At 36.3% G+C, this 26,600-nt stretch overlaps 1 protein-coding gene across 1 annotated transcript in view; it reads left to right on the top strand.

Annotated features, from left to right (window-relative positions):
* Positions 1-26,600, top strand: part of ORC5 (origin recognition complex subunit 5) — an 87,883-nt gene that overhangs the window by 21,275 nt on the left and 40,008 nt on the right. The window contains exons 6-10 of the mRNA XM_063100124.1: positions 2,658-2,788; positions 11,671-11,719; positions 11,807-11,897; positions 25,401-25,453; positions 26,423-26,535. Coding sequence (XP_062956194.1) covers positions 2,658-2,788; positions 11,671-11,719; positions 11,807-11,897; positions 25,401-25,453; positions 26,423-26,535 — 437 coding nt within the window. The remainder of the gene's footprint in view (positions 1-2,657; positions 2,789-11,670; positions 11,720-11,806; positions 11,898-25,400; positions 25,454-26,422; positions 26,536-26,600) is intronic.

Here is a 26,600-nt window from a genome sequence, read left to right on the forward strand (position 1 = left end):
TTGTCTGGAGTCTGTAACCAAGCAGGTGGGCTAGTTTTACAGCAATGCAATGAGAGTTCTGATTCTTTTTTTAAGACTTTTATTAGGGCTAAAATGGGCCAGTGGTAATATCTAATCAACTTATTTACAGGATAGTGAGGGTTACCTTTAAGGAGTATCTAGATACATATGTTCATGGGGCGCTCAGGAGTGTAGTCTGAGCTAGAGACTCAAACATTTTCCAGTATTCTCATCCATAAATTTGTAGACCATCTTTTTTGCCTACAAATGTTTATCTATTTATCCATCCCCTCCCATCTTCCCTTCCTCTTTTCTTCCACCCATGCAGTTATTTGGTGGTTTTTATATATAAATATCTTTGTTTCTATGTTTTAAGGTACCTTTTAGAAATTTTCAGTATATCAAGTATTTTCCCATGCGTAGTTTAAAAAAATTTAGTGACCTTATATTTAAAGTAGCTATTAGATAGTAAAAGTACATAGACTTCATAGTGACGTTTTGCCTTTATGTATTTTTTTTCAGTGGTTTTGATATAAAAATACAGATCCAACAATAGTCTCCCATCAAGTATCCCTTGAGGATAATATTTTCAGCGTGAAAGTAGGCCTTGAAAATGGTTTTTTGTCAACTGCTATGTTTAAAATACCCACTTAATATGGCTATTTCTAAACTTCTGTTTATAAATTTGCATTGATAGTCCGTATGTATTGTTTGATCTTACACCTATGACTAACAAATTATCAAGAACAAATGAGCGGTTAAAATCAAGAGCTGATGTCAAATGGCATGGATAAAAATGCTTATTTAATGGGAACCTTAAACAAAAGGTAATTGATGGGATCAGAGCATCCTAGAAGAGCTTTTACCTGTAATAACTGCAAAAGACTTGAACCTTCTGGAACTAGGTTTAAACTACTACTCATATTCAAAGAACTCTTAACTGAGAAGTCTAAGGAGACCATTGCACCAAGAACTCAGAGGATATTCCAGTAAGGAATGAATGAGTAATGGATTCATGTACTATAACTGGAAATTTTGAATAATAGATGGTTGTTTCTCTTTTTTTAAATTTTGCTTCTACAATACAAAATTTATAGCAGGATAAAATATAAGGTTAACACTCTAAAAGTGATATTGTATGAAGAGTTTGAGACATAATAGAAGAGAAATAAGAGATACCAAAGTTGTAGGAAGAAAACATGTTTTATAAAAAGGGAATGACAAAGTAAGGATTAGGATTGAGTGGTGATTATCATAAAAAAATTTAATGGATTCTTTTCATTTTATAAAAAATGAAGAATGTTTTCCGGTTTGGTAGTAGTTTGTGTACTACCCCTCTTTTTTTTTCTAGCTAACTGACTTAATAGGCAGAAAAATAAACTAGAATCCATATTACTTTCCACTTTTATTGATTTTGCCAGTCAGTCTTAAACAGCATTTAGTAATTCTTTTTTAGAACATTAAATTTGTAATTTTTTTAACTTTATTTTCAAAATTTGTATTCTTAATTGTTTCTACTCAGAACACTTCTGACACCAAATGTGTGCATTTTATTTCTCCACGCAACAGCCAGTTTTCTAATTGTCCAGACACAAAATGGTGTCCTGCAATTCAATTCAATTCTGATGCTAACTATAAGGAGTTACTACAGACCACACAGATTAAGGGTTCCATCCCTCCCACAAGACTGTTTTCACTTTAGACACCAGTTGCAAGTCCCAAGTTACCACCTGTACTTCTGAAAACTGGATATAAATTGGGGATTCCCAAGATCCCTCCTCAGGTTAGATAATTTGCCAGAATGGCTGACAGAACTCAGAAATGCGTTTTACTTAGTATCAGTTTATCATAAAGGATATAAAATGTACAAATGAATAACCAGATGAAGATAGACATAGGGTGAAGTCCAGAAGGGTCCCAAGCACAGGAGCTACTGTCTCCTTGCAGTTGGGGTGTGCCACCCTCCTGGCATCTGGATGCTTTCACCAACCTGGAAGTTCTCTGAACCTCATTATTTAGGGGTTTTTATGGAGGTTCTGTTATATGGGCGTGATTGATTAAATCATTGGCCATTGGTGGTGAAGTCAATCTCCAGCCTTTCTCCTCTCCCTGGAGGTTGGGGGATGGGGCATCTAATCACATAGTTGGTTCCTTTGGCAACCAATCTCCATCCTGAAGCTATCTAAGGGCCCACCAAGAGTCATTCAGGTATGGTTGAAAGGAACTTATGAACAGCAGAAGATGCTCCTCTCACCCCTATCAGTCAGGAAATTAAGCTCTGTGCCAGGAACCAGGGATAAAGACCAAATATAAATTTCTTATATCAAAAAATCACATGTCTTTTTTTTTTACTTTCAATTCATCAATGTAGAATGTAGTTGATTTTCTTATCCCTTTACCAATTCCTCTTTCCTCTCTCCCTTTCCTCCCTCATCCCCCATCAACATCATGTCTGTTCCTTGTCTTAACAAGTTCAGGGAAAGACACAACAATCTCAAAATCACATTTCTATTCTTATCTTGTAACAGTTTTATTATTCCTTAGTTATTGTGTGGCCTGGGTATTTATATATTTTTAAACCTTTGTTATAAAATGCTAGAAGATATGATGAGGGTGCTGTGTTAATCATCGTAAGTTCATTTGTGTCCTGTGAACAGGGAACCTTCAAAAGATCCTGTCCCACGATCATCCTCCAGAATATTCAGCTGATTTCTATGCCGCCTACATTAATATTCTTCTTGGAGTTTTCTACACTGTTTGTCGAGATTTGAAAGAGCTCAGACATCTGGTGAGTGAGCATTTTGCTTTAAATAAGTATCTATATCTTTTAATATTTTTCCATGTAGAAATGATGTGAGATAGACCTGAAGCTGAAAATTTATTCTGGAAGATTGGATATGGCCTTTTGAGGCTAATATAGGATAGGTAGATGTCTGTGGGTCAGTGCACACTTTGACCTGGTCAGAAAACTTTTGTTTATTTTTAGTTATGTCTTTTCACTCTTCTTTACGGGTATGGCATTTTTTTTTTTTTTTTTCCTTTTTTTCTTTTTTCTAATTGCAGAAAATGTAGAACTTCATTAAAATCAAAATGAAGAACAACAGAAAAGAGGCTTAAAAACTTAAGCAATTTTATATTGCTTTGTTAATTTTTTCTAACAGGTTTCTTTCAGGTTTTATGTATATAGTGATTGTGGTCTAGAATCTAGGTGGATTTGAGTATGGTCAGAAGCTTTAATTACAGGTCTTTCATTAGTCACTGACCTTGATCTAGTACTCTTTGTAAAAAAGGTGGGTTTTTAAAAAATTTTTTTAAATATTAGAATAGCTGTTTATTTTCCACAGGCAGTTTGGAGAATGATCATGTTTAATTTTTCTTTGACCTTTTTACTTTAATTATGGTGATGTAAAAGGAAGGAGGCAAGAATGTCTTGTTTTCCTTTTAGAAATCTTCACTTGATACTTAAGATCTTATCTCTATGTAACAGAAAATAGTAATATATTTAAGGCTGGAAAACAGTTATTTTCAATGTAACAGAGTCTTGGCTGGCCGGTTGCTCAGTTGGTTAGAGCACAGCCTTGTAACACCAAGGTCAAGGGTTCAGATCCCCATACAGGCCACCTGCAAAAAATAAATACAACTTTAAAAAAAGCAACAAAGTTTGTTAGAGGGAGTCAGTGTGTGTTTCAATGTGTGTTTGAGACAGAACATAGGAAAAGATGGCCCTTGAAAATTGTGTTCATATTTAATATGTCTATGGAAGTTTTAGATTTCAGGCCTCTTCTGATTGACATGTAGATTTCAAGCATCTTCTCTGTTGGAAAAAAAAGAACAAACCACGTTATTCTAGTTTATGCTCATCATTAACATCCTTCCTGGAGCTGAATGCCTTAAGATCCCTGGTACCCAAGGGAAAAGACAACAGAAGGGACTTACAGAGAGGTGAGAGGGTCAGTGAAAGGCACCTGGGTGAGATGGAGACAGGAACAAATATTACTCCTCTGTCTTCCCTAGGAAATAACTTGCAGTTACCACTCCTTAGCACTTGAATTCTGTGGGAATCTGTACTGGCAGCCATTCCAAAGTAGATTATAAAGTACAAGAAGGAAAAATTATTTAGGGAAAATGTTTGTAGGGAAAGAAATTTAAAGGGAGAAAATGTATGTTTAAGGACTAAGTCCTTTGGGTTTCACTGAGGAATGATTTTAATTAGAGTTGGGGTTATAGTTTTTTTTTCTTTTAATATTCATAAACTTGAATTATGGTTTAAGTCTACTACTAGTAATACTAATAAATATATTTAAGCATTGGAGAAAAAAGTAGCATAATGTTCTTGTTTTTTTTCCATATGTCAAACATAGGAGAATAAAGATATTTATTTTCCTTTTTTCTTCTACTGTTTGTTTCAAAGTTTGTAAGTGGCATACTTAAAAGTTTAATAAATTGTCTGAAAAAGACACAAGACGGGAGCACTACTTTGAATGTTTATTTAGATTTATTTTCTCTGATAATCCTTATGATATTCCTGAAAAACAATACTTACAATTTTGAAAAAGTTAAGTTGAAGAGGTTGTTTTTATACTCATATAATACCTTACAGAATAGTTCATTTGCTAAACTTTAGATAGATTTACATGATTTTTTAAATATGTTACACATTAAATTTATGTATTTCAAACATTTTCTCCCCCAAAATATCAGAGTTTCTTAGAAATTACTAAGAGAAAAATAAATTGCTTAGCTAGAGCTTAGTAGTCTTTTAGACTGCAATGCCAAATTTCTAATGCCTGCTTTTTGTTGTTTGTTTTGTTTTATTTGGCCCTGTGTCTAGTGGCAGTGGCTATTAGCTTAGTGACTAAGAAGAGGGTGCCAAAGTAATTGAAGTATAAATGGTAGAATGAGGAGATGACTTAATATTAAAATAGCTCTGCTGCTTACCAGCTGTTTCATGTTGGGTATGACACTTAACTTTCTGGACTTCAGTTTCCTCATTTCTAATGTTGGATCAAGAATACTTACCTCAGATGATTTTTATGAGTATAAATGAGATGATCTGTATTGAAGTGTTTGTAAACAGTATATATAAAGACATGAGGTGATATTATGGATAACACTAATTCATTTGAGTAAATATTCTCCTTTTAAACTACAAATAATTTCTGATCATTGACTTTTTGTGAATTATTTTAAATAATACAACTGCTTTTTATATAGTTAGGACCTAGCAATTCCAAGAGAATAGAAGTTTTAATCTCATTTTGAGTATGGGACTAGGCAGATGGCTCCATGGATGTTTGAAGAGCAGGAGGAGCAAGTACTGGGCAGCAGGATAGCAAAGGGAGCTGGCACAGAGAAGCTGCTCAAAGTACAGATAGACTTCTGCTACCTCACACATAACTCAGCCATCTCCCATGCAGCTGACCAGCCCAAGGTAATCTCTGACTACTTCAGATGGCATCATGACATTCTCAAATCTCAAATTTTTTAACGGATTTTAATGCCTTTTTTTCTTTTGATGAGGAAGAAATTGTCACAGATCTGAAATGGTTGTAAATCTGACTTCCAGCCATCAGTAGGCTCATAAGGAATATACAATAATGTGTTTCTGCACATACTGGCTATTTTATTTACCATATTGTTGTATGATGGGGAAAAATAGTCCCAGAGAACTGAAATGAATAAGATTGTAAACTTTTGTGAATAAAGAATCATGTAGTCTGGCTCCAGAACATGTGCTCATAAGCACTCTACTACACTCTCTCTTAAATAATACCCAGTCTTTATTGAGTACTTACCGTGTGCTGGGCACTATTCAGAGCCCTTTGCCAATATTAACTCAGTTAATTCTTACAACAACCCTATGAAGGAAGGTAATATTACAAATCCTCATTTTACATATGAAGAAACACAAGTTTTGTCATTAACCAGCTGTGTGATCTTGGGGAATTTACTTACCCTTCTGAATTTGAGTTTTCTCATCTGTTAAGTAGATATGATACCTACCTCAAGGGAATTTTGTGAAGGCAGAAAGAGAGAACACTTGTAAAATGCCTCAGACTTGTTGGGGATCAATTAATTTTAGTTCTCTTACTTCCTCTGCTAAGCAAAAGTTCATGGGCTTAAAGGTATATTAAGATCTTACTATCTTCTGGAACTTTAACCAGAACCCAAGTATGGGATCTACTGGTATCTGCTGCAGCTTTCTGTCATATATTAAACTCATATGTTAAAGAAATGTGAAGTTTGAGGGGTGATTTCACAGAACAGCTGTCATTCTGTTGGTTGCCAGATTTGATTCACCAGATAGCAGGTGAGAGGGTGTCCTTCATCAATCTTTTATATCCTCGTACAGTTTGCTTTATGGATGAGCATGTCTTTTCCACAGAGAGAAGAGCTGTTGTTTGGCCAAGGTGACTTAAGGAAGAAGCAGTCTCTAATTAGGGGAAATAATCTAATTAGATTTGTTTTTCTTTTCTTTTTTCTTAATTTTTTGATTAAAGTATAATATACATATAGAAAAGCATATAGTCCATAAGGGTATATATCTGTGAATTATCACAAAATGAAAACTCATGTGTAGATATAATCGAGGTCAAAAAGTGGAAAATTACCAGCATTCCAGGAGCCTACTTCATGCTTTCTCCCAATCTCTACTACTTTTCTCCCCAGAGGTAATCACTATTCTGACTTCTAACATCAAAGAATAGTTTTGGTTGTTTTTGAACTTTATATAAATGGAAACATGCAATATATATTCTTTTTTATCTATCTGCTGTTGCTCAACATTTTATTTGAGATATTCATTCATATTAAATGTGGCTGTGACATATTCTAAGAAGTCACATGGTCTTCATTAGACATGAAATAAGCACAAAGGAGCATTTAAGCCAGCCTTCTCAGGCCTTTATAGGGTGCCTTTATTCATTGCCTTGAATAGTTAAGAATTCTTTTTGTGTCACAACCATATTCAGTGGTACTGATATGTTAATAGTTTGCTCTAATTATCTTATTAGATGCTATACTTACAAGATAATGAAAGTATTAAATGATTTTAAAAATTCATTTTAAAATTTAGAAGCAATTTGTAATTTACAGAAAAATTACAAGTACAGTGAAAAGATGCGCCCCACCCCACCCCCTTTCCCCAAACCATTTGGGAGTTTAGAAACTAAACTAAACTAAAGTTTCTGAATACTTTAGTGTGGGATTCGTATAAAGACGTGCTCCTACATAACCACAGTAAAGCAACCAAAATTAGAAAATTGATTCATTACTACAGTCTGATCCTTGGACCCTATTCAAAATTTGTCAGTTGTTCCAATAATATCTTTTGGGGCAAAAGAATCTAGTTCAGATTTAGGTATTGTATTTAGTTGTCATGTCTCTTGAATTTTCCCTCATCTGGAATAGTTCCTCAGTCTGACTTTCATGACCTTGAGATCTTTGAAGATTACAGCCAGTTTTATAGAATCTCCTTCAATTTGCATTTTTCTAAAGTTTGCTCATGATTAGATTCATGTAATGCATCTGACAGGAATATCACAGAAATGTTCTCTGTTGTTCTCATTGCTCCTATGAGGAGGCACAGGATTTCAATTTATCCCATTATTGTTGATGTTCACTTTGGTCATTTGATTAAGGTGGTATCGTTTTTCCTTTGTAAATTAATATGTATTTGGTGGGGAAGTACTTTGAAACTTTGTAAATATCTCCTTCATCAGAGTTCAACTCAATTTTTTTCATATAAATCTGGATTCAGGATATCTATTTTAAGATAGGGTGATTATCTCACCTAATCTCATGATCCCTTTGAAAGCAGAGTTTTCTCTGGCTCGTCACAGAAGGAGATTTGAAGCATAATTTAACTCATCTATTGTGAAGTATACATAAAGCAAATGTACTTCACAGGGCCTGGTTTTCCAAAGCCTTGCAGTTTCAAATATTGACCTTGCAAAGGACGGGAAATTTTCCCTAGGCTACAGTCTCTGTTGTAAGATAAAGAATTGTAACACAGCAAGGTTGCTGGCTCAGAGACAGACAGGTTACTGATTGATATGTAAAAATACTGGGAAATTGCTGTAAGAAGAGAATGTTTGCTAAAATCAAGCTTTTGTTAGTGGATTGAATTAAATTGCATTATAGAATGTCACCTTACTGAATGTTACCAGCTTCTATTGTTAAACTTGTTAAACTATACTTAGCAAAAACCCCGCCAGTGTTCTCTTCCTGGAACTTCCTGGTCTGGAGAATAAATGCAGGAAGAGAACCCCAATTCGTGGTTAATTTCCCAAATGGAAGGAATGCCTTTATCTTGAGGGTTCCGGGAGATTAACCCCCTTTCGGGGCTTCTCACTGCTCAGAAGAGATGGGCTTTGAGTAATCTTTGGCGGCTCTGTCACCCAGGGGAAAAGGGGTGACAAATCTGTGGGAGGCAAAGCAACAGTCTATAAAATGGGGATAATAGTAATGCCCACACCATAGGAGCCTTTGGAGGGTTAAATGAGTTGATGCATGTTGAGCATTTAGAATAGTAAGATCTGGTACATAGAAAAGCATTGTTGCTTGTTGAAAATTCCTGTAAATTAATGTTATTGCACATGTTCTCTGTTATGATTCTTATTCTTCCATTGTTGAGAAACTAGAAACTAAAAAGGCAAAACAATTCAGAAATTATGTCTACTTAGCTGTGGAATGTTTTTATATTTATACTTCAGTGTGTGTATTAGTTTTCTATTGCTATGTAAGAAATTACCACAAATGTAGAGGCTTAAAACAACACCCATTTATTAGCTCACAGTTCTGTAGGTCAGAAATCCAGGCACTGTGTTGTTGGCTTCTCCACTCAGGGTATGACAAGGCTGAAATCAAAGTTTTGGCTAAAGTGAATTCTTATCATAAGGCTCTGGGGAAGAATCTGCTTCCAAGCTCTTTTGAATTGCTGACAGAATTCAGTTCCTTTTGGCTGTTGGAAGTAGGTCCTGGGGCCTTTCTGGCTGTCCGCTGAGAGTCTCTCTCAGGCCTCCTAAAGGCAGTGGCATTCTTTGTCCTGTGGCCCTCTCCTTCTACAAGCCAGCAAGGGCATGTAGAATCCTTCTTATATACCAAATCTCTGACTACTTCTGTGACCAGTCAGAGAAAACTTTCTGCTTTTAAAGGGCTCATGAGATTAGATCAGACCCCCCCCCCCCCCAATAATCTCTATTTTAACTCTCCCATAAATAGCATAGTCTTTGGGACCTTCATTGCATCTGCAAAATCCCTTTGTAGCAGTACTTAAATTAGTGTTTGATTGAATGACTGGGAGAAGGCGTGTGTATGCCAGAGGCTGAAGTCTTGGGAGCTGTCTTAGATTTCTGCTTACTACAATATACATGTATCAGATTATATTCTAACAAATAATTTCAAATACAGTAATGAAGCCTTGCTGAAAAAGCCACTGAAGAAAAGTTGGAAAGCTTCTTAATTTGCTTGTCTTGCCTTTTGCAACGTACTCAGTATTTAAAATAGATTTTTTTGCCTCTTAAAGTAATGCAAGGCCTTTTGGTTTTTGTTTTCCAAAATAAGAGAAATATTTTGTTGCACCTGAGTTAGGTCTTGATAAGATGACGTTCTTACTGACCTAGAAATAAATTCCCAGAACATCTTGTAGATCCACAATCATAAATTCAGGCAGTGGAGGTCAGTTGGTTAGAACACAGCCTTATGACACCAAGGTCATGGGTTTGAATCCCCATACTGGTCAGCGGCCAAAAAACAAAAAAAAGAGAATTCAGGCAACAGAATCTCTGTGTCCATAGGCAGATTATACTTTGCTTCTGTTTTTTTCAGCTGCCAAATGGGCATAATGAAAGTGCAGTTGTCTGGAATAAATGAAATAACAGGTGGCCATAATTAGCACTTGATCATTATGCTGCTTCTGTTACTGTTATTAGCCCAAGTATTCATTGAACAAATAGTCATTTCATAATAAAGTTATGCCTCTGTCCTCCCCTCACCCTTTTCATTAATGCAACTAGTTAAGAGTAAACTATACACTTAAAAGTTAAGGAATAATGGGGAGATGGGGGAGATGTACAGTGGTAGCAAAAATTTACAATATAAAAAATCATTCAAAAATTATTTCTACTTGGTTTTGGAATAATTTTTGTGCTTTTATTATCAGTCTTTTTTTCTTTTCTGGGTAGTTGGGAGGACAGTTTAAAACAATAGTGTACTTTAATTTAGATTACAGAGAAGTGAGAATTTGCTTATATTTGAAAATTAATGTAGGAGAAATTTGCACGATATTGGAGAGCATATTTGAATGTTAATAGCCAAAGTTGTGAAAAGTATTTTGTATTTGGAAAGATATTTTGTTTGTAAAATTCCACTTGTTGGAAAGGACTGGGCTTCATAGGTTTACTTAAAGGTAGAGAGATTGTATTTGGACAATTTAATGTATTCATTACAGTCTTATAGTTTTGTATATTCAATAACTTATTGTGGAATCACATGGGGAAAATACCAGTTTTTCTCTTACAATAATTTATTACAGTAAACCTGGAAAATAGTCTCTTAAATTTATCTTTATTGCCTTTTATACTGCTATTTATAAATTATTAAACATTTATTTCAATGTTTTGACCATAAAGAAAAGCACTGAATTTTTATTTAGCCAAGTTATTTACCAGTAACTTTTAACATTATGACACTTTAGTGTTATTTATTAACCAGTGCTTAGATCTGAAAATCTAAAACTAAGCTAAGTTGCCTGAAGTAAAAATTTCTTCTTCTCACCCCTCCCCCTGTACACTTAACATTAACAGAATTTGGAACATTTTTCTGCCTTAAACAGTTGCTTTTTATGAAATAGAATAGGAAAAACTAATTCAAGTATTTGGTTCTCAGTTCTCTGTTATCCTCTTAATTTAAGAATATATAGTTACATTATGTACATCTTTTCTCTGGGCTTCATTATTGAATTATTTCAATGTGAAATACTTGGGACCAAATTAATATTGATAAAGAGCAGCAGTATGTCTTTACCACTTTGTTTGAACTATCTAGAATTCTAGTGTTCATTCATGGAAAGCTACTCAGTAGTTATAATTAGCTCGTTTGTGCCTCTTGGACTTTAGAATACATAGAATTTCTAGAGAGATGGTTAAAACATAGATTCCCAGGTATAATCCTTAGAGAGTCTGATTTAGTATGCCTGGGATGGTGCTGGTAACTTGCCTTGGTGACAATCTCAGGTGGTGCTCCAAGTCCAAATACTTTGAGTCAGTCATCTGCTGAACAGGGTGATGGTTAACTTATGAGAATGTTCAGACCTTGGAAAATAACAGTTATTTCTTTGGGCTTGAGGTTTTTTATTACATGTTTTATGATCCAATGTGACATAATTGAGACCTAAAAGTACCAATTATACTTTGTTATGTTATGTTATATCCAGAGGCTAATATATTAGGTAGGATTTAGCCAATCAAAGCATACTTTATATGTTGTTGTGCTACCATTATTGATATTTTTGCTGTTTTATTGTTGTAGTAATAAGCTTTAACTACATTTTACTTAAGCAATTGTGTTTAAATAAAATTGCCTGAATAGCAATAAAAATTTTACTTAAAAAATAAATTTCTAATTTTGGTAAATCAGTCCTTTTTTTCTTCTTTTTTTCTTTATTTACAGGCAGTACTTAATTTTCCTAAATATTGTGAACCTGTGGTTAAAGGAGAAGGTAACTATATAATTTTGCTTATTAATATTCTTTTGAGAAAAATTTTATAAAATCTAAATTATTGAAATTTTCTCCCCTTTGGGGTAGCAAGTGAACGTGATACTCGCAAACTGTGGAGAAATATTGAACCTCATTTGAAGAAAGCCATGCAGACCGTTTATCTTAGGGAAATATCAAGGTAATTTTCTCTCTATTTAGTATGTGGACTGTTTCTGTATTTTTATTTGTGTTGTTTACTAAAGCGTTCATGTTTTCCTTTACCTTCTTTACATCAGGAAAAAAGTTTTGGAACTTTTACAGATTTGGATCATTTCTTATTTTGGGAAGGACAAATAATTTTTTTTATTTTTTTTTTATTTTATTTTTTTAATTTTATTTTGTCGATATACATTGTAGCTGATTATTGCTCCCCATCACCAAAACCTCCCTCCCTTCTTCCTCCCCCCTCCCCCCCAACAATGTCCTTTCTGTTTGCTTATCGTATCAACTTCAAATAATTGTGGTTGTTATATCTTCTTCCCCCCCCCGGTTTGTGTGCGTGTGTGTGTGTGTGTGTGTGTGTGTGAATTTATATATTAATTTTTAGCTCCCTCCAATAAGTGAGAACATGTGGTATTTCTCTTTCTGTGCCTGACTTGTTTCACTTAATATAATTCTCTCAAGGTCCATCCATGTTGTTGCAAATGGCAGTATTTCATTCGTTTTTATAGCTGAGTAGTATTCCATTGTGTAGATGTACCACATTTTCCGTATCCACTCATCTGATGATGGGCATTTGGGCTGGTTCCAACTCTTGGCTATTGTAAAGAGTGCTGCGATGAACATTGGGGAACAGGTATACCTTCGACTTGATGATTTCCATTCCTCTGGGTATATTCCCAACAGTGGGATGGCTGGGTCGTATGGTAGATCTATTTGCAATTGTTTAAGGAACCTCCATACCATTTTCCATAGAGGCTGCACCATTTTGCAGTCCCACCAACAATGTATGAGAGTTCCTTTTTCTCCGCAGCCTCGCCAGCATTTATCGTTCATAGTCTTTTGGATTTTAGCCATCCTAACTGGGGTTAGATGGTATCTCAATGTGGTTTTGATTTGCATTTCCCGGATGCTGAGTGATGTTGAGCATTTTTTCATATGTCTGTTGGCCATTTGGATATCTTCCTTAGAGAAATGCCTACTTAGCTCTTTTGCCCATTTTTTAATTGGGTTGCTTGTTTTCTTCTTGTAAAGTTGTTTGAGTTCCTTATATATTCTGGATATTAATCCTTTGTCAGATGTATATTTTGCAAATATTTTCTCCCACTCTGTTGGTTGTCTTTTAACTCTGTTAATTGTTTCTTTTGCTGTGCAGTAGCTTTTTAGTTTGATATAATCCCATTTGTTTATTTTTCCTTTGGTTGCCCGTGCTTTTGGGGTCGTATTCATGAAGTCTGTGCCCAGTCCTATTTCCTGAAGTGTTTCTCCTATGTTTTCTTTAAGAAGTTTTATTGTCTCAGGGTGTATATTTAAATCCTTAATCCATTTTGAGTTGATTTTAGTATATGGTGAGAGGTATGGATCTAGTTTCATTCTCCTGCATATCGATATCCAGTTATCCCAGCACCACTTGCTGAAGAGGCAGTCCCTTCCCCAGTGAATAGGCTTGGTGCCTTTGTCAAAGATCAGATGGCAGTAAGTGTGTGGGTTGATTTCTGGATTCTCTATTCTATTCCATTGATCAGTGTGTCTGTTTTTATGCCAGTACCATACTGTTTTGGTTATTATAGCTTTGTAGTATAGCTTAAAGTCAGGTAGTGTTATGCCTCCAGCTTTATTTTTTTTGCTGAGCATTGCTTTGGCTATTCGTGGTCTTTTATTGTTCCATATAAATGTCTGAATAGTTTTTTCCATTTCTGAGAAAAATGTCATTGGAATTTTGATGGGGATTGCATTGAATTTGTATATCACTTTGGGTAGTATGGACATTTTCACTATGTTGATTCTTCCAATCCAAGAGCATGGGATATCTTTCCATCTTCTTGTATCCTCTCTAATTTCTCTCAGCAGTGGTTTGTAGTTCTCATTATAGAGATTTTTCACCTCCTTGGTTAACTCAATTCCTAAGTATTTTATTTTTTTGGTGGCTATTGTAAATGGGCAGGCTTTCTTGATTTCTGCTTCTGCATGTTCACTATTGGAGAAAAGAAATGCTACTGATTTTTGTGTGTTGATTTTGTATCCTGCTACTGTGCTGAAATCATTTATCAATTCCAAGAGTTTTTTTGTAGAGGTTTTAGGCTGTTCGATATATAGGATCATGTCATCTGCAAACAGGGACAGTTTGACTTCATCTTTTCCAATCTGGATGCCCTTTATTTCCTTCTCTTCTCTGATTGCTCTGGCTAGTACTTCCAACGCTATGTTGAATAGGAGTGGTGAGAGTGGGCATCCTTGTCTAGTGCCTGTTCTTAAAGGAAAAGCTTTCAGCTTTTCCCCATTCAGGATGATATTGGCAGTGGCTTTGTCATATATGGCTTTAATTATGTTGAGATACTTTCCCTCTATACCTAACTTATAGAGGGTCTTTGTCATGAATGAGTGCTGAACTTTATCAAATGCTTTTTCAGCATCTATAGAGATGATCATATGGTCCTTATGTTTGAGTTTATTAATATGGTGTATCACATTTATTGATTTGCGTATGTTGAACCAACCTTGCATCCCTGGGATGAATCCCACTTGATCGTGATGAATAATTTTTCGTATGTGTTGCTGTATTCTGTTTGCTAGTATTTTAGTGAGGATTTTTGCATCTATATTCATCAAGGATATCGGCCTGTAGTTTTCCTTTTTGGTTATATCTTTACCTGGTTTTGGTATCAGGATGATGTTTGCTTCATAGAATGAGTTTGGGAGATTTGCGTCCGTTTCAATCTTTTGGAATAGTTTGTAAAGAATCGGTGTCAATTCCTCTTTGAATGTTTGGTAAAATTCTGCTGTGAATCCATCTGGTCCTGGGCTTTTCTTTGTTGGGAGCCTTCTGATAACAGCTTCAATCTCCTTTATTGTTATTGGTCTGTTCAAATTTTCTACGTCTTCACGGTTCAGTTTTGGGAGCTTGTGTGTGTCCAGAAATTTATCCATTTCCTCCAGATTTTCAAATTTGTTGGCGTATAGTTGTTTATAGTAGTCTCGAATGATTCCTTGTATTTCAGATGAATCAGTTGTAATATCGCCTTTTTCATTTCTAATTTTTGTTATTTGAGTCTTCTCTCTTCTTTTTTTTGTTAGCCATGCTAATGGTTTGTCAATTTTATTTATCTTTTCAAAAAACCAACTTTTTGATTCGTTGATCTTTTGAATTGTTTTTTGGTTTTCAATTTCATTCAGTTCTGCTCTGATCTTAATGATTTCTTTCCGTCTGCTAACTTTAGGTTTGGATTGTTCTTGTTTTTCTAGTTCTTTAAGGTGAAGTGTTAGGTTGTTCACTTGCCATCTTTCTATTCTTCTGAAGTGAGCATTTAATGCAATAAATTTTCCCCTCAATACTGCTTTTGCAGTATCCCACAGGTTTTGGTATGATGTATCATTGTTTTCATTAGTTTCAATAAACTTTTTGATTTCCTGCTTGATTTCTTCTTGGACCCATATGTCATTAAGTAGAATGCTGTTTAATTTCCATGTGTTTGTATAGTTTCCAGAGTTTTGTTTGTTATTAATTTCTAGTTTTAATCCATTGTGGTCTGAGAAGATACATGGGATAATTCCAATTTTTTTGAATTTATTGAGACTTGATTTGTGACCTAATATGTGATCTATCCTGGAGAATGATCCATGTGCTGATGAGAAGAATGAATATTCTGAGGTTGTTGGGTGGAATGTTCTGTAGATATCTGCCAATTCCAATTGGTCTAGAGTCTTGTTTAGATCTTGTGTTTCTCTACTGATTCTTTGCCTAGATGATCTGTCTAATATTGACAGTGGAGTGTTCAGGTCCCCTGCTATTATGGTATTAGTGTCTATTTCCTTCTTTAGGTCTAATAGAGTTTGTTTTATAAATCTGGCTGCTCCAACATTGGGTGCGTACATATTTATGATTGTTATGTCTTCTTGATGGATCAGTCCTTTTATCATTAAGTAGTGTCCCTCATTGTCTCTTTCTATGGTTTTTAGTTTAAAGTCTATTTTGTCAGATATAAGAATAGCCACTCCAGCTCGTTTTTCTTTTCTGTTTGCATGGTAAATCTTTTTCCATCCTTTCACTCTTAGTCTGTGTGAATCTTTATGGGTGAGGTGGGTCTCTTGTAGGCAGCATATAGTTGGGTCCTGCTTTTTGATCCAGTCAGCCAGTCTGTGTCTTTTAATTGGGGAATTTAAGCCTTTAACATTAAGAGTTGTTATTGAAAGGTGTTGATTTATTCCTAGCATTTTATTGGTTGATTGGTTGTCTTAGGTGTCTTTTGTTCCTTGCTTTCTGATTTACTGTTTGGTTTCTTTGTTTGTTGGTTCCTTAGGTTGTAGATAGTGTTTTTGTTAGCTTGTTTTCTCTTCATGAATGCCATTTTTATTGTACTAGCGAGTTTAGATTTTTCTTAGGTTTTTATGGCAGTGGTAGTTATTTTTCAGGAACCAAACCCAGTACTCCCTTGAGGATTTCTTGTAAGGGTGGTCGTGTGGTAGTGAACTCCTGCAGTTTTTGTTTGTCTGAGAAATATAATATTTGCCCCTCATTTCGGAAGGATAGCCTTGCAGGGTAGAGTATTCTTGGCTGGCAATCTTTGTCTTTTAGTATTTTGAAAATATCATCCCATTCCTTTCTAGCTTTTAGGGTTTGTGATGAAAAGTCTGATGTTAACCTGATTGGGGCTCCCTTATAGGTGATTTGACGCTTCTCTCTTGCAGCTTTTAGGATTCTCTCTTTGTCTCTGAGTTTTGCCAATTTGACTATGACATGTCTTGGAGAAGGCCTTTTTGGGTTGAATACGTTTGGAGATCGTTGAGCTTCCTGGATCTGAAGATCTGTGATTTTTCCTATACCTGGGAAGTTTTCTGCCACTATTTTGTTGAATATGTTTTCAATGGAATCTCCATTTTCCTCCCCTTCTGGAATACCCATGACTCGGATATTTGAGCGCTTGAGGTTGTCTGATATCTCTCTCAGATTTTCTTCCATGTCCTTGATTCTTTTTTCTTTCTTTTTGTCTGCTTGTGTTATTTCAAACAGCCCATCTTCAAGTTCAGAGGTTCTCTCTTCAACTTCGACAAGCCTTCTGGTTAAACTCTCCGTTGTGTTTTTTATTTCGCTGAATAACTTCTTCAGTTCAGCAAGTTCTGCTACATTTTTTTTCAGGACATTGATTTCCTTGTATATTTCCTCTTTCAGATCCTGTATACTTTTCCTCATTTCATCATGATGTCTAGCTGAGTTTTCTTGTATCTCATTCAGTTTCCTTAGAATTATCACTCGAAATTCCTTGTCAGTTATTTCAAGGGCTTCTTGTTCTATAGGATCTAGAGTATGAGATTTATTAACTTTTGGTGGTGTACTTTCTTGATTTTTTGTATTTCTGGTGTCTTTTTTTTGGTGTTTATTCATTGTGGCAGGGGTTTTCACAGTCCACCGGTTTGAGACTAATGACTAACTAGGATGTTGCTGTGGTTGCCAATTTGGTATGGCTCCCTCCGTGACTGCTCAGTTGGCCTCTAGTGTCTTGTGTGTGTGGTTGCCTCGGGTCTTGGGCTTCTCCGGGGATCCACCTTTCTGGTCAGCTAGGACTCTGCTGGGCTGGTGGATCACGTACCACAGGGTGTGTGATCTCTGTTGAGCTTTCACTTTCTGTACAGGACTTCTCCCCGTTCCGTGTGCTCTGGCCCAGGCTGTTAGATCGTGCAGTGGCGACCCCACTGGGTGTGTGGTTTCTGTCGAGTCTCCGCCTCCCTGGCCGCACGTCTCCCCCCTCTGTGCACACTGTGCTGGGCTGGGGTGTGTCTTCTGCACCCCTCGTCTATCAGCTGGGCCTTCAAGACCCTGCTCAGCACCGCCTCGCCCAGGAAGTCTACCAGGTTTCTGCTAGGCACAGACGACCGGTCTCTCTGGGTGCCTTTGTAGCACTGTGTAGATCTTTCTCGGGTCTTGTTCACCTTTTTATCCCCCCAGTATAAACCGAGTCTAGTGCCCGCCTGCAGCCTGCTCTCCGGCAGGTTCAAGCGGACCTGGGAACTCTCCTACCACACTATTCCCAACCAGAAATTCGTTAGGCTTTTTTCCAAACTGGTGGTCGCAGAGATGGTATCTGCCTCCCAGTAACAGGAAGTTTACCAGGGCCGGAGTCCAGGGTGTGGTGGAGTGACAGTCCGCCCGCCCGTACTTCCTAGCCCTCCCAACACTGGTCGGGACGCCCCACACCCCCAGCCCTGCCAGAGAACTGCGGAGGGAGTGGGAGAGGAGGCCGGCCCGCAGGGTCCGGAAAGCCCCGCGCCAGGCCAAGCAAATGGGCTCAGTGATGGCCGAGCAGGGCGGAGCTGCCCGCACCTGGGAAAATGGAGGCAGCACCGGGGCAGTGAGTGGCCTGGTGGTGCAGGCGGGAGCCGCGTGGGCATCCACCCCCGGAACAGAGCTGTGCCAGGGATCACTCACAGTGCTGTGCCAGGTCGGGCGCTCGCTCTGTCTCTGGTTTGTTGCCTTCCGTGTTCTCGGCGCTGCCGCCTCGGGCTGTTCAGTCGCAGCGCCGCTCGGGCGCTCCCAGGAATCTTCTTTAATGCCGGCCTGAAACCTCGAATCCTGAATAGGGCAGCTGGCCACCTTCAGTGCGGCCCCAGCCTCCGGGATCCTGGCTGCATCCACAGCAGCCCTGGCGCCGTGTTCCCTGTTTCAAGACTCGCTTTTGCAGCTAAGAATCAGTTCTTTTCCTGCTCCACACTTCAAAGCTGTTGCCTGTAAATGAGGCAGCCTCTCCTGCCGGGGGCAAAGTGGCGTTGAGCCCCCACGACCGGCCAGCAGCAGCAGTCCTCCCTTAAGAGATGGCCAGAGGAAGGTCCACAAGTTTCCCGGCTGCCTGAGGCCCAGTGGCCACCTTTTCCACCTCAGCTACTCCGCGCCAGCCGCCGCAGCCGCCGCCATCTTGAAAACTCCCTCAGGACAAATAATTTTTAATCATTACGTTATGCAATTTGAAACAAGTTTTGTTTTTTTTAAAGATGGCCGGTAAGGGGATCTTAACCCTTGACTTGGTGTTGTCAGCACCACGCTCTCCGAAGTGAGCTAACTGGCCATCCCTATATAGGGATCTGAACCCGTGGCCTTGATGTTATCAGCACCACACTCTCCCTAGTGAGCCACGGGCTGGCCCTAAAACAAGTCTTTTTTAAAAATCTGAATCGTTACCAGAAAATCAGTATTAGCTTTGTTTTTTATATTTATACTAGATATTTGAATGGTATAATGAAAATGTTGTTATAAAAGAAATTTATGTCATCATAAGTCTACATTGTCTATTATTAGAATTTCATAATAATGAACCTAACTGCTTAGGAGACACAGTGGCACATAGTATTGTAGGAAGAGCATGGTTTTGATTTCCAGCTCAGCCATTTTCTACCTTATGTGATCCTAGCAAGTTATCTAAAACCTCTAGGCTGTGGCTTCCTCCTCTAACAATTGTTAGAAGATTTAAATAACATGTGAAAATGATTTATGAATAATAAAGCACCTTAAAGAAGTTAGGTTAAGCCTGAATTACAAAGCAATATAGGAAATTTTAAAACATTAATGCTATCAGCTTTTCTAACTTTCCAGTCAATTTGTTATCATTTTTCTCTCGTAAATGCCTTATTCCATAACTTGTTTTCTTTACTAACTTTGCTTTCAATTTAATTGGCTGGTTAGAGTATAATTCAGGTGAAAACTTAATAGATTCTGAATTAACAGAAACATTACAAAGAAACTATTATTCCTCTTCCCTTTTTATTAATAAAAAAAAATCATTTGATGAGTTTTTGGAAGTTACAGGATGGAAAAGCTTGTGATTTTTTCTCCTAAAGGTAGAAACAAGGTGAATCTTGTTAAAATGATTCTTACATAATAATAAAAGGGCTTCTAATTTCCCAAAGCATAATTATAGCCACTTAAATCCAGTTCTTTCCACAAAATCAATAAGAGCAAATAAAACCACTCATAACCCTTGTCTGCTGTATAACTAGGAGTTAGAGATTACTACAGACTTCAATTTATGTGTTGTAAATAGTGAAGTGAACAACTGAAACCAGCAGAGCCTGCTCTGGAGCTCATGCTGAAGTGAAAATAAGCAAAGACTAAAGAAAAGAGGAGAGGACAGTGGAGGCAGAGAACAGGATGACTAGTTGTGTCAACTACTGATTTGCCTGAATTTCATTACTGAATTTCATTACTCAGTAATGAAATTCAAGCAAAAATAATCATCTCAGAAATTAAAGTGAAATGATAATTTAAGGAAGAGTAAATTCAACTGAGAATAGTGTGAGGGTCATTGAGGAGAAGAATGAAAACCACCAAGAGAACAAAACTAAATAAAGAGGTAAAAATTATCAGGTAGGATATGATAAATATGACAGGCAGAGAAGATTCAACATATATACAGTATACAGTAGTCACCCTGTATCCACAGGTGATACATTCCAAGACCCTCAGTAGAGGGGTGAAACTGTAGATAGCACTGTACCTTATGTTTTTTCCTATACCACATACCCACAGTAAAGCTTAATTTACAAATTAGGCATAGTAGTCTTGTGCTTTGGAGCCCTTATTAAGTGAAATAAGGGTTACTTGAACACAAGCACTACAATATAACAACAGTCAGTCTGATAACCAGGTTGGCTGCTAAGTGAAAACGGGCTGGTAGCATGTACTCTGTGAATATGCTGGACAAAGGAATGGTTCACATCTTGGGCAGGACAGAGCCAGATGATGAGAAATTTCATCATAGTTCTCAGCAAGTTGTACAATTTAATACTGGTGAATTGTTTGTTTCTGGAATTTTCCATTTCATATATTCAGGCTGCAGTTGACCGCTGGTAACTGAAACTACAGGTAACTGAAACCACCGAAAGTGAAACTGTGGATAAGAGGCAACTGGTATAACCGGAGTTCCTGAAGACAGAAAAGAAAACAATGGGCTGGAATTAAGATCTAAAACTATAATCCAGGAAAACTTTTCAGAAATAAAAGAAGACCTGACTTTACATACCACAAGGGTTTATCTTCCTGTTTAATCCAGAATGGTCAATTCTGAGACTGTATCAGCCTATTGCACTGTGTATTAGTCAGTTTCTGTTGATTATAACAAAATACACAGAACTGGGTATTTTATGAAGAAAATGAAATTTATTGCTCACAGTTTCTGATGCTAGGAAGCCCAAAATCCAGGGAACAAAGCTGGTGAAGGTCTTGGTGGTGGTGACAGTGATAGCAGGTTATCACATTGTGAAAATGGGGGAGCAAAGAGAACAGAGAGACTAACCTCTTCATTCACTCTCCTTTTAAAGCCCTCCAAACCATTTCCCTGACCACCATTATTAATGTGTTCATTATAGCATGGTCCTACAATCTAATCACCTCTTCAAGGCCCCACCTTTCATTTACTATAATAGGATTTCCCACCCTCAACAGTTATGGTAGGAATTAAGCTTCTAATATGTGGTCTTTGGGGTACACAATTCAATCAACCCACAGCACACTGTAACACATTAACCACAAATTTAGTGGCTTAAAACAACACACATTTATTATGTTACAGTTCTGGATGTCAGAAGTCTAAAATGGGTCCATGGGATTGTGTTTCTTCTAGAGGATCTTGAGGAGAATTTGTTTCTTTACCTTTTCCAAATTCTAGAGGCTGCTTGCATTCCTTGGTTTATGGTGCCTTCCTCCATCTTCAAAGTCAGCAGTATAACATTTTCTCTTCTCTCTGACCTCTTATCTTTCTCTTAGAAGAATCCTTGTGATTACATTGGGCCTATCTGGATAATCCAGTATAATTTCTGATATAATTTGGATATGTTTGTCTCTCCAAAAGCTCATGTTGGAAACTTAATCCCCACCGTGACAGCATTAAGAAGGTGGGAACTACGATTATGGTAATTGAAAGGTGGGGCCTTGGAAAGGCAATTAGATTGTGAGGACCATGCCCTACTGAATAGATTAATCCATTGATAATTTAATGGTTGTCATGGGCATGGTTCTGATAGCTTTAAAAGAAGAGCACATGGGAAGCTCTCTGTCTCTTGCTTCTGCCATTCTTGGTATGTGATACCCTACGTTTCTGTGGAGAGTCACCACCCACCAACAAGGCTCTCACAGATGTGTTCTCTGGACTGTAGACTTCCCAGCCTCCAATACTGTAAGCAATCAATATTGTTTCTTTACACACTCCCCAGTTTCAGGTATTTCTGTTATAAACAACAGAAATGGACTAATACAGTCTCTATCCCAAGATCCTTAACTCAATCACATCTGCTAAGTCCCTTTTACCATGTAAGGAAACAGTCACAGGTTCTAGGGATTTAGATGTTGATGTCTTTGGAGGGGGAAGGTCATTTATTCAGACTGCTACAGAGACTTTCTTATAAAACTTGTAGGCTTTAAAAATAAAAGAAAAATACATCTCTGAGCTTCCAGGCAAAACAATGTCACTTACAAAGGAAAGTGAATCAATAAAGTAAGACAACCAATGGAGCAGCATTTTCAAGAAACTCAAGGAGAAAGAAGCATAAGCCAAAGAATTTTATGCCTAGTCACTTGTCATTCATGTGTCAAGGCTATAGAAAAACAGTTTTAAACAAGGAAGAACTTATGAAACAGTACTCTTAAGACATTTCTGAGGAATCTACGAGTGACAACCATGGTGTAAAAAAGAGATACCTGGAGAAACTTAAGCAAAAGGATTGATGGTGAACATTGAATTTAATTAATTTTAGCCCCAAACTGAAATAAACGTGGAAACAAGGGTAGAAGAATAGTAAGTATATATTATATGTGTTGACAAAGTGGGAATATCACAACTTTAAAAATGGGAAGAAAAGGGAAAGAGAAAGAGGAAAGTAGAATAAACTCATTGATTGCTGTACATGTTAAGAGATGGGAATCAAAGAACACTTCAAGAGGTAAAACTTGAATAAAAAAAATAGCATGCTCAAAGAAGTCTCACACCCATCCCTATCCCTTCCACTGTGTTCCTAACCATCTATATAGTTTTTGGCTTATCCACCATATCTTTTTTCAAAAATATCCGTCCATCCTTATATACATACATATATACATGCATACAAAGGCATCTTCTTCCCTTTGCAATTAATATGTAATCTGTAATATAATTCTTTTATAAATGGTATAGAGCACAAAAATAAGCTTTGCTAATCTGACCTGCCTCCCTGAGTAAGGCATTCTGAAAACCTTTTTCTTTAATGGGAGCTTTATGCCCATTTATTGTTATTGCTAAGGATGTTTGTTTTATTAACTGTCATGATATTTTGCTGAATTTCTCTATATGGTTGTTTTCTTTGTCTTTTTGAAACAAAAATTTGGTATTTAGAAGAGTCTGCATTTTTGTTGAATTGGTTATCTTTATAGTAGACATATAATGCTCTTAGTATTATTTTTCTCACAAAGTGATATAAAGTGAAATTTTTACCAGTGAAACTCTTGGTAGTGTAATAAACAGTGGTATTCTGAGACTGGTGATGCCTACTACTCCATTTGAAAGTGTTTGAATTGTTTTAAGGTAAATGACCCGTTCATTTCTTCCCAACACTGACAACCTCCATTCACCCCGTATAATAAAACTTACTAAATTAAAATATAATAACAATCGCATATATCATATTTCCTAATCAAAACTGAGCAGTTGGAATAAGCAGAATTTTAAAAAGGAGAATAAAACCATCGAAGGCTAGATCCTGACTCAACAAGGTTTTGGGCATATATGTTGATTTTATAGCTATTTTAGAAATAGCTATTATAAGTAGTTTGGACAGACTATGAAAAAGACCCCAGTCACGTTTCCTGGTCCATCTTAAAATTCTAACCTATTCAACCTCTCTTAATAGAGCTACTATGACTCTGAATCACCCTTGGAAACTGATAGTTCATAGTACAAGGGTACTTCAGAAAGTTTGCGGAAAATAGAATTAAAAGATAATACAAATCTTTCCATGAACTTTTGGAAGATCCCTCGTATATATCTACTTAGTTACTGTGTACATGACCTTTTTAATCAGAGATCTCAGTTGAAATGCTGCCTCTATCACTTCAAAGCTTTTCTACTCTAGTCAAATTAGTTAGCCCCTCTGACCTTCAGTTTTGTTATTTTGAAAAAAAAGAAAAAGAAATTACATTTTTTTTCTCATAAATTTATGAGGATTAAATGGGGTGTTTGCTGGTTTTATAGTATACAGTAAATAAGTAAATGTTTGTCTCCCCTCTCCCCTTTGAAGATGGTCAGTTTTACCCTGGTTGGGTCTTAAAGGGTTTTAATAACAACATTAAATGGGCAATTATTATGTAAGAAAATTTTATCAATTTTAATTGTCTAGAAGTCAAGGTTATAACATTGTAACTGATAAAAATTTATTTTTATTTGCTTTTATAAGAAGTATTGAATGTTAAAACATAATCTGTGAAGCACTGTTCAGTTATAAGGTGGAGGAAATGATCTATTTTGAAAGTCAGTTTGCTGTACCAGGTCTGTTTTCCACGTAGGTTGCTAGTGGCCCATTAAAATTTCTCAAAGTGCTGTATGCCTAGAATTTTCAGCCCACCCTGCTGATTTAAAAAAATATCTGTATAACAGTGTGATTTGGGGTATTTAATTGTGCTAATCTGGCATTATTTTTAAATTAGCATTTTAAGAGCCCTGTAAGAGAGTTTTAGAGTTGGAGGGGGTCTTTACAGACCATTGCATCTAACTGCCTTATTTTTTGGTGAGAAGGTTATTAATTTATTCAGTGTCACAGAGCCAAAACCTCTATCTTCCTAGGGCAGTCTTTTTTCATTACACCGTAGTGTATTTCCTTATGAATTTGATTTGTCATATCATAATTCTTAATAGTATTTTGAATTATGAGTACATCATATTCTTAATAGTATTTTGGCTATTTAATGGTTTTAATTGCAAGTAAGGCCAGGATGGGGCAATTAAAATAGCATGAACTCTTCAAGAATCCTACAAGGAAACAGCTCTTAGCTACCCTGTTGACTGGTGGGTGTCCTCAGGCAACTAAACCTTTGGGCCTTGGTTTCTGATGCAATCATACCTAATTTAAGGGACCGGTATAGAGTTCACAAATAGTGTACAGTATAACAATTGTATCTAATATGGTAGCTTGAACACTGGGAGTTTTCCTGAATGGTGGATGGTGGTATTTATTTGTTGATGCTTTTTGATAGATTTACAATTATGATAAGAGTAATAGAGATTGTTTTTAAAAATTAACATCTGTGTATTGCTTTATAAGTTTTTTTATCTTGCTTTATAAGTTTATATTGTTCTAATATACACTAAATAATTTTGTACAAGTACAGCTATGTATATTGCATGTATATATTATTTTTCTTGTTTCCTATTTTGTAATTAAATTAAAAATTTAGTTTTTCTAGGGCTCTGTTTTAAGTACACTATATTGATTTTATATATTTTAAATCTATTTTTGCTCTCCTATTTTCTTTCAGTTCCCAATGGGAAAAGCTACAGAAAGATGACACAGATCCAGGACAACTGAAAGGTATCAAAGGAAGTATTGAGATAGTTAGCAGAGACACTTCTTTAGTTATTAAGATACTTAAATTAACACATTCAGTTAATAAGCGGTGATAAAAGAAAATTTACGTTCCAAGTCAATGGCTGATGGCTAGGGAAAATGGTATGAAATGGTCATGTTGAGATTCTGTTTTGTTTATTTTGGTTTCTAAATGCTTCAGGTGCTTAACAAGTGATTTACAGTTGTGTGTTGTGAGGGAAAGAGATAGATGTTAGAGTTAGAAAAATTTGTAATAATTGATCTGCACTATTTCCTTGAAACAAGCTCAGTATCTTTAACTATAAAATGAAAAGAGTATCTAGCTTGAAGTTATTGCAAAGATTCAAAGTGATGCTTAAGTAAAACACCAAGCACAGTCTCTGACACAGAGTATTGAGTAAATATCAGAATCCTTCCCTTCCCTTAAGAGTCAGTGCTGCTTAGCTGACTCCATTGTTTTATTTATCTGTATATTAATTATTTCCTATGTGCAAAGCATTGTAGGGATTAAAAAATATATATATTAGATGTGGTTCCTTCAGTGAACAGTATAACTTTGTAGATATAATTTATATATAATTAATATAAGGCATAATGTTACATGGGACATAAGTGAAATACACAGAGTAGGAATTCATAGTACAGATAAATTTTTCCATTTTGGTGTGGTAGGGAAGTGTCAGGGAAGGTTTAATAGGGCATGGCCTTGAAGGGCAGAATGGGTAAGATTTAGACTTAAGAATGGGAGGAGCTAAGCAAAAATAATAGAACGAGCAAAACATATTATTAATAATGTTTATCACCACCCCACCATCATTGTCATTATGACACTATAAGTTCAGGGAGTAGGTTATTTTGACTAGAGAACACTATGGAAGTCAAAAGATAAGTGAGAAGAGATACTTATAACCTAGTGTTACCATAGTAAATACCTAAAAATATTTTGTTGTGTAGGTCTCTCAGCATATACTCATATGGAACTTCCATACTACTCTAAGTTTATTCTAATTGCTGCATACCTCGCTTCATACAATCCAGCAAGAACTGACAAGAGGTTCTTCCTTAAGGTAATAGTAACATACTTCTTTTTGAAGATCCCAGGAATCTTTTGAAATTTCCTAACACCTATAAA

This window comes from Cynocephalus volans, chromosome 6 (assembly GCF_027409185.1).
Source record: "Cynocephalus volans isolate mCynVol1 chromosome 6, mCynVol1.pri, whole genome shotgun sequence".
NCBI lineage: Eukaryota > Metazoa > Chordata > Mammalia > Dermoptera > Cynocephalidae > Cynocephalus > Cynocephalus volans.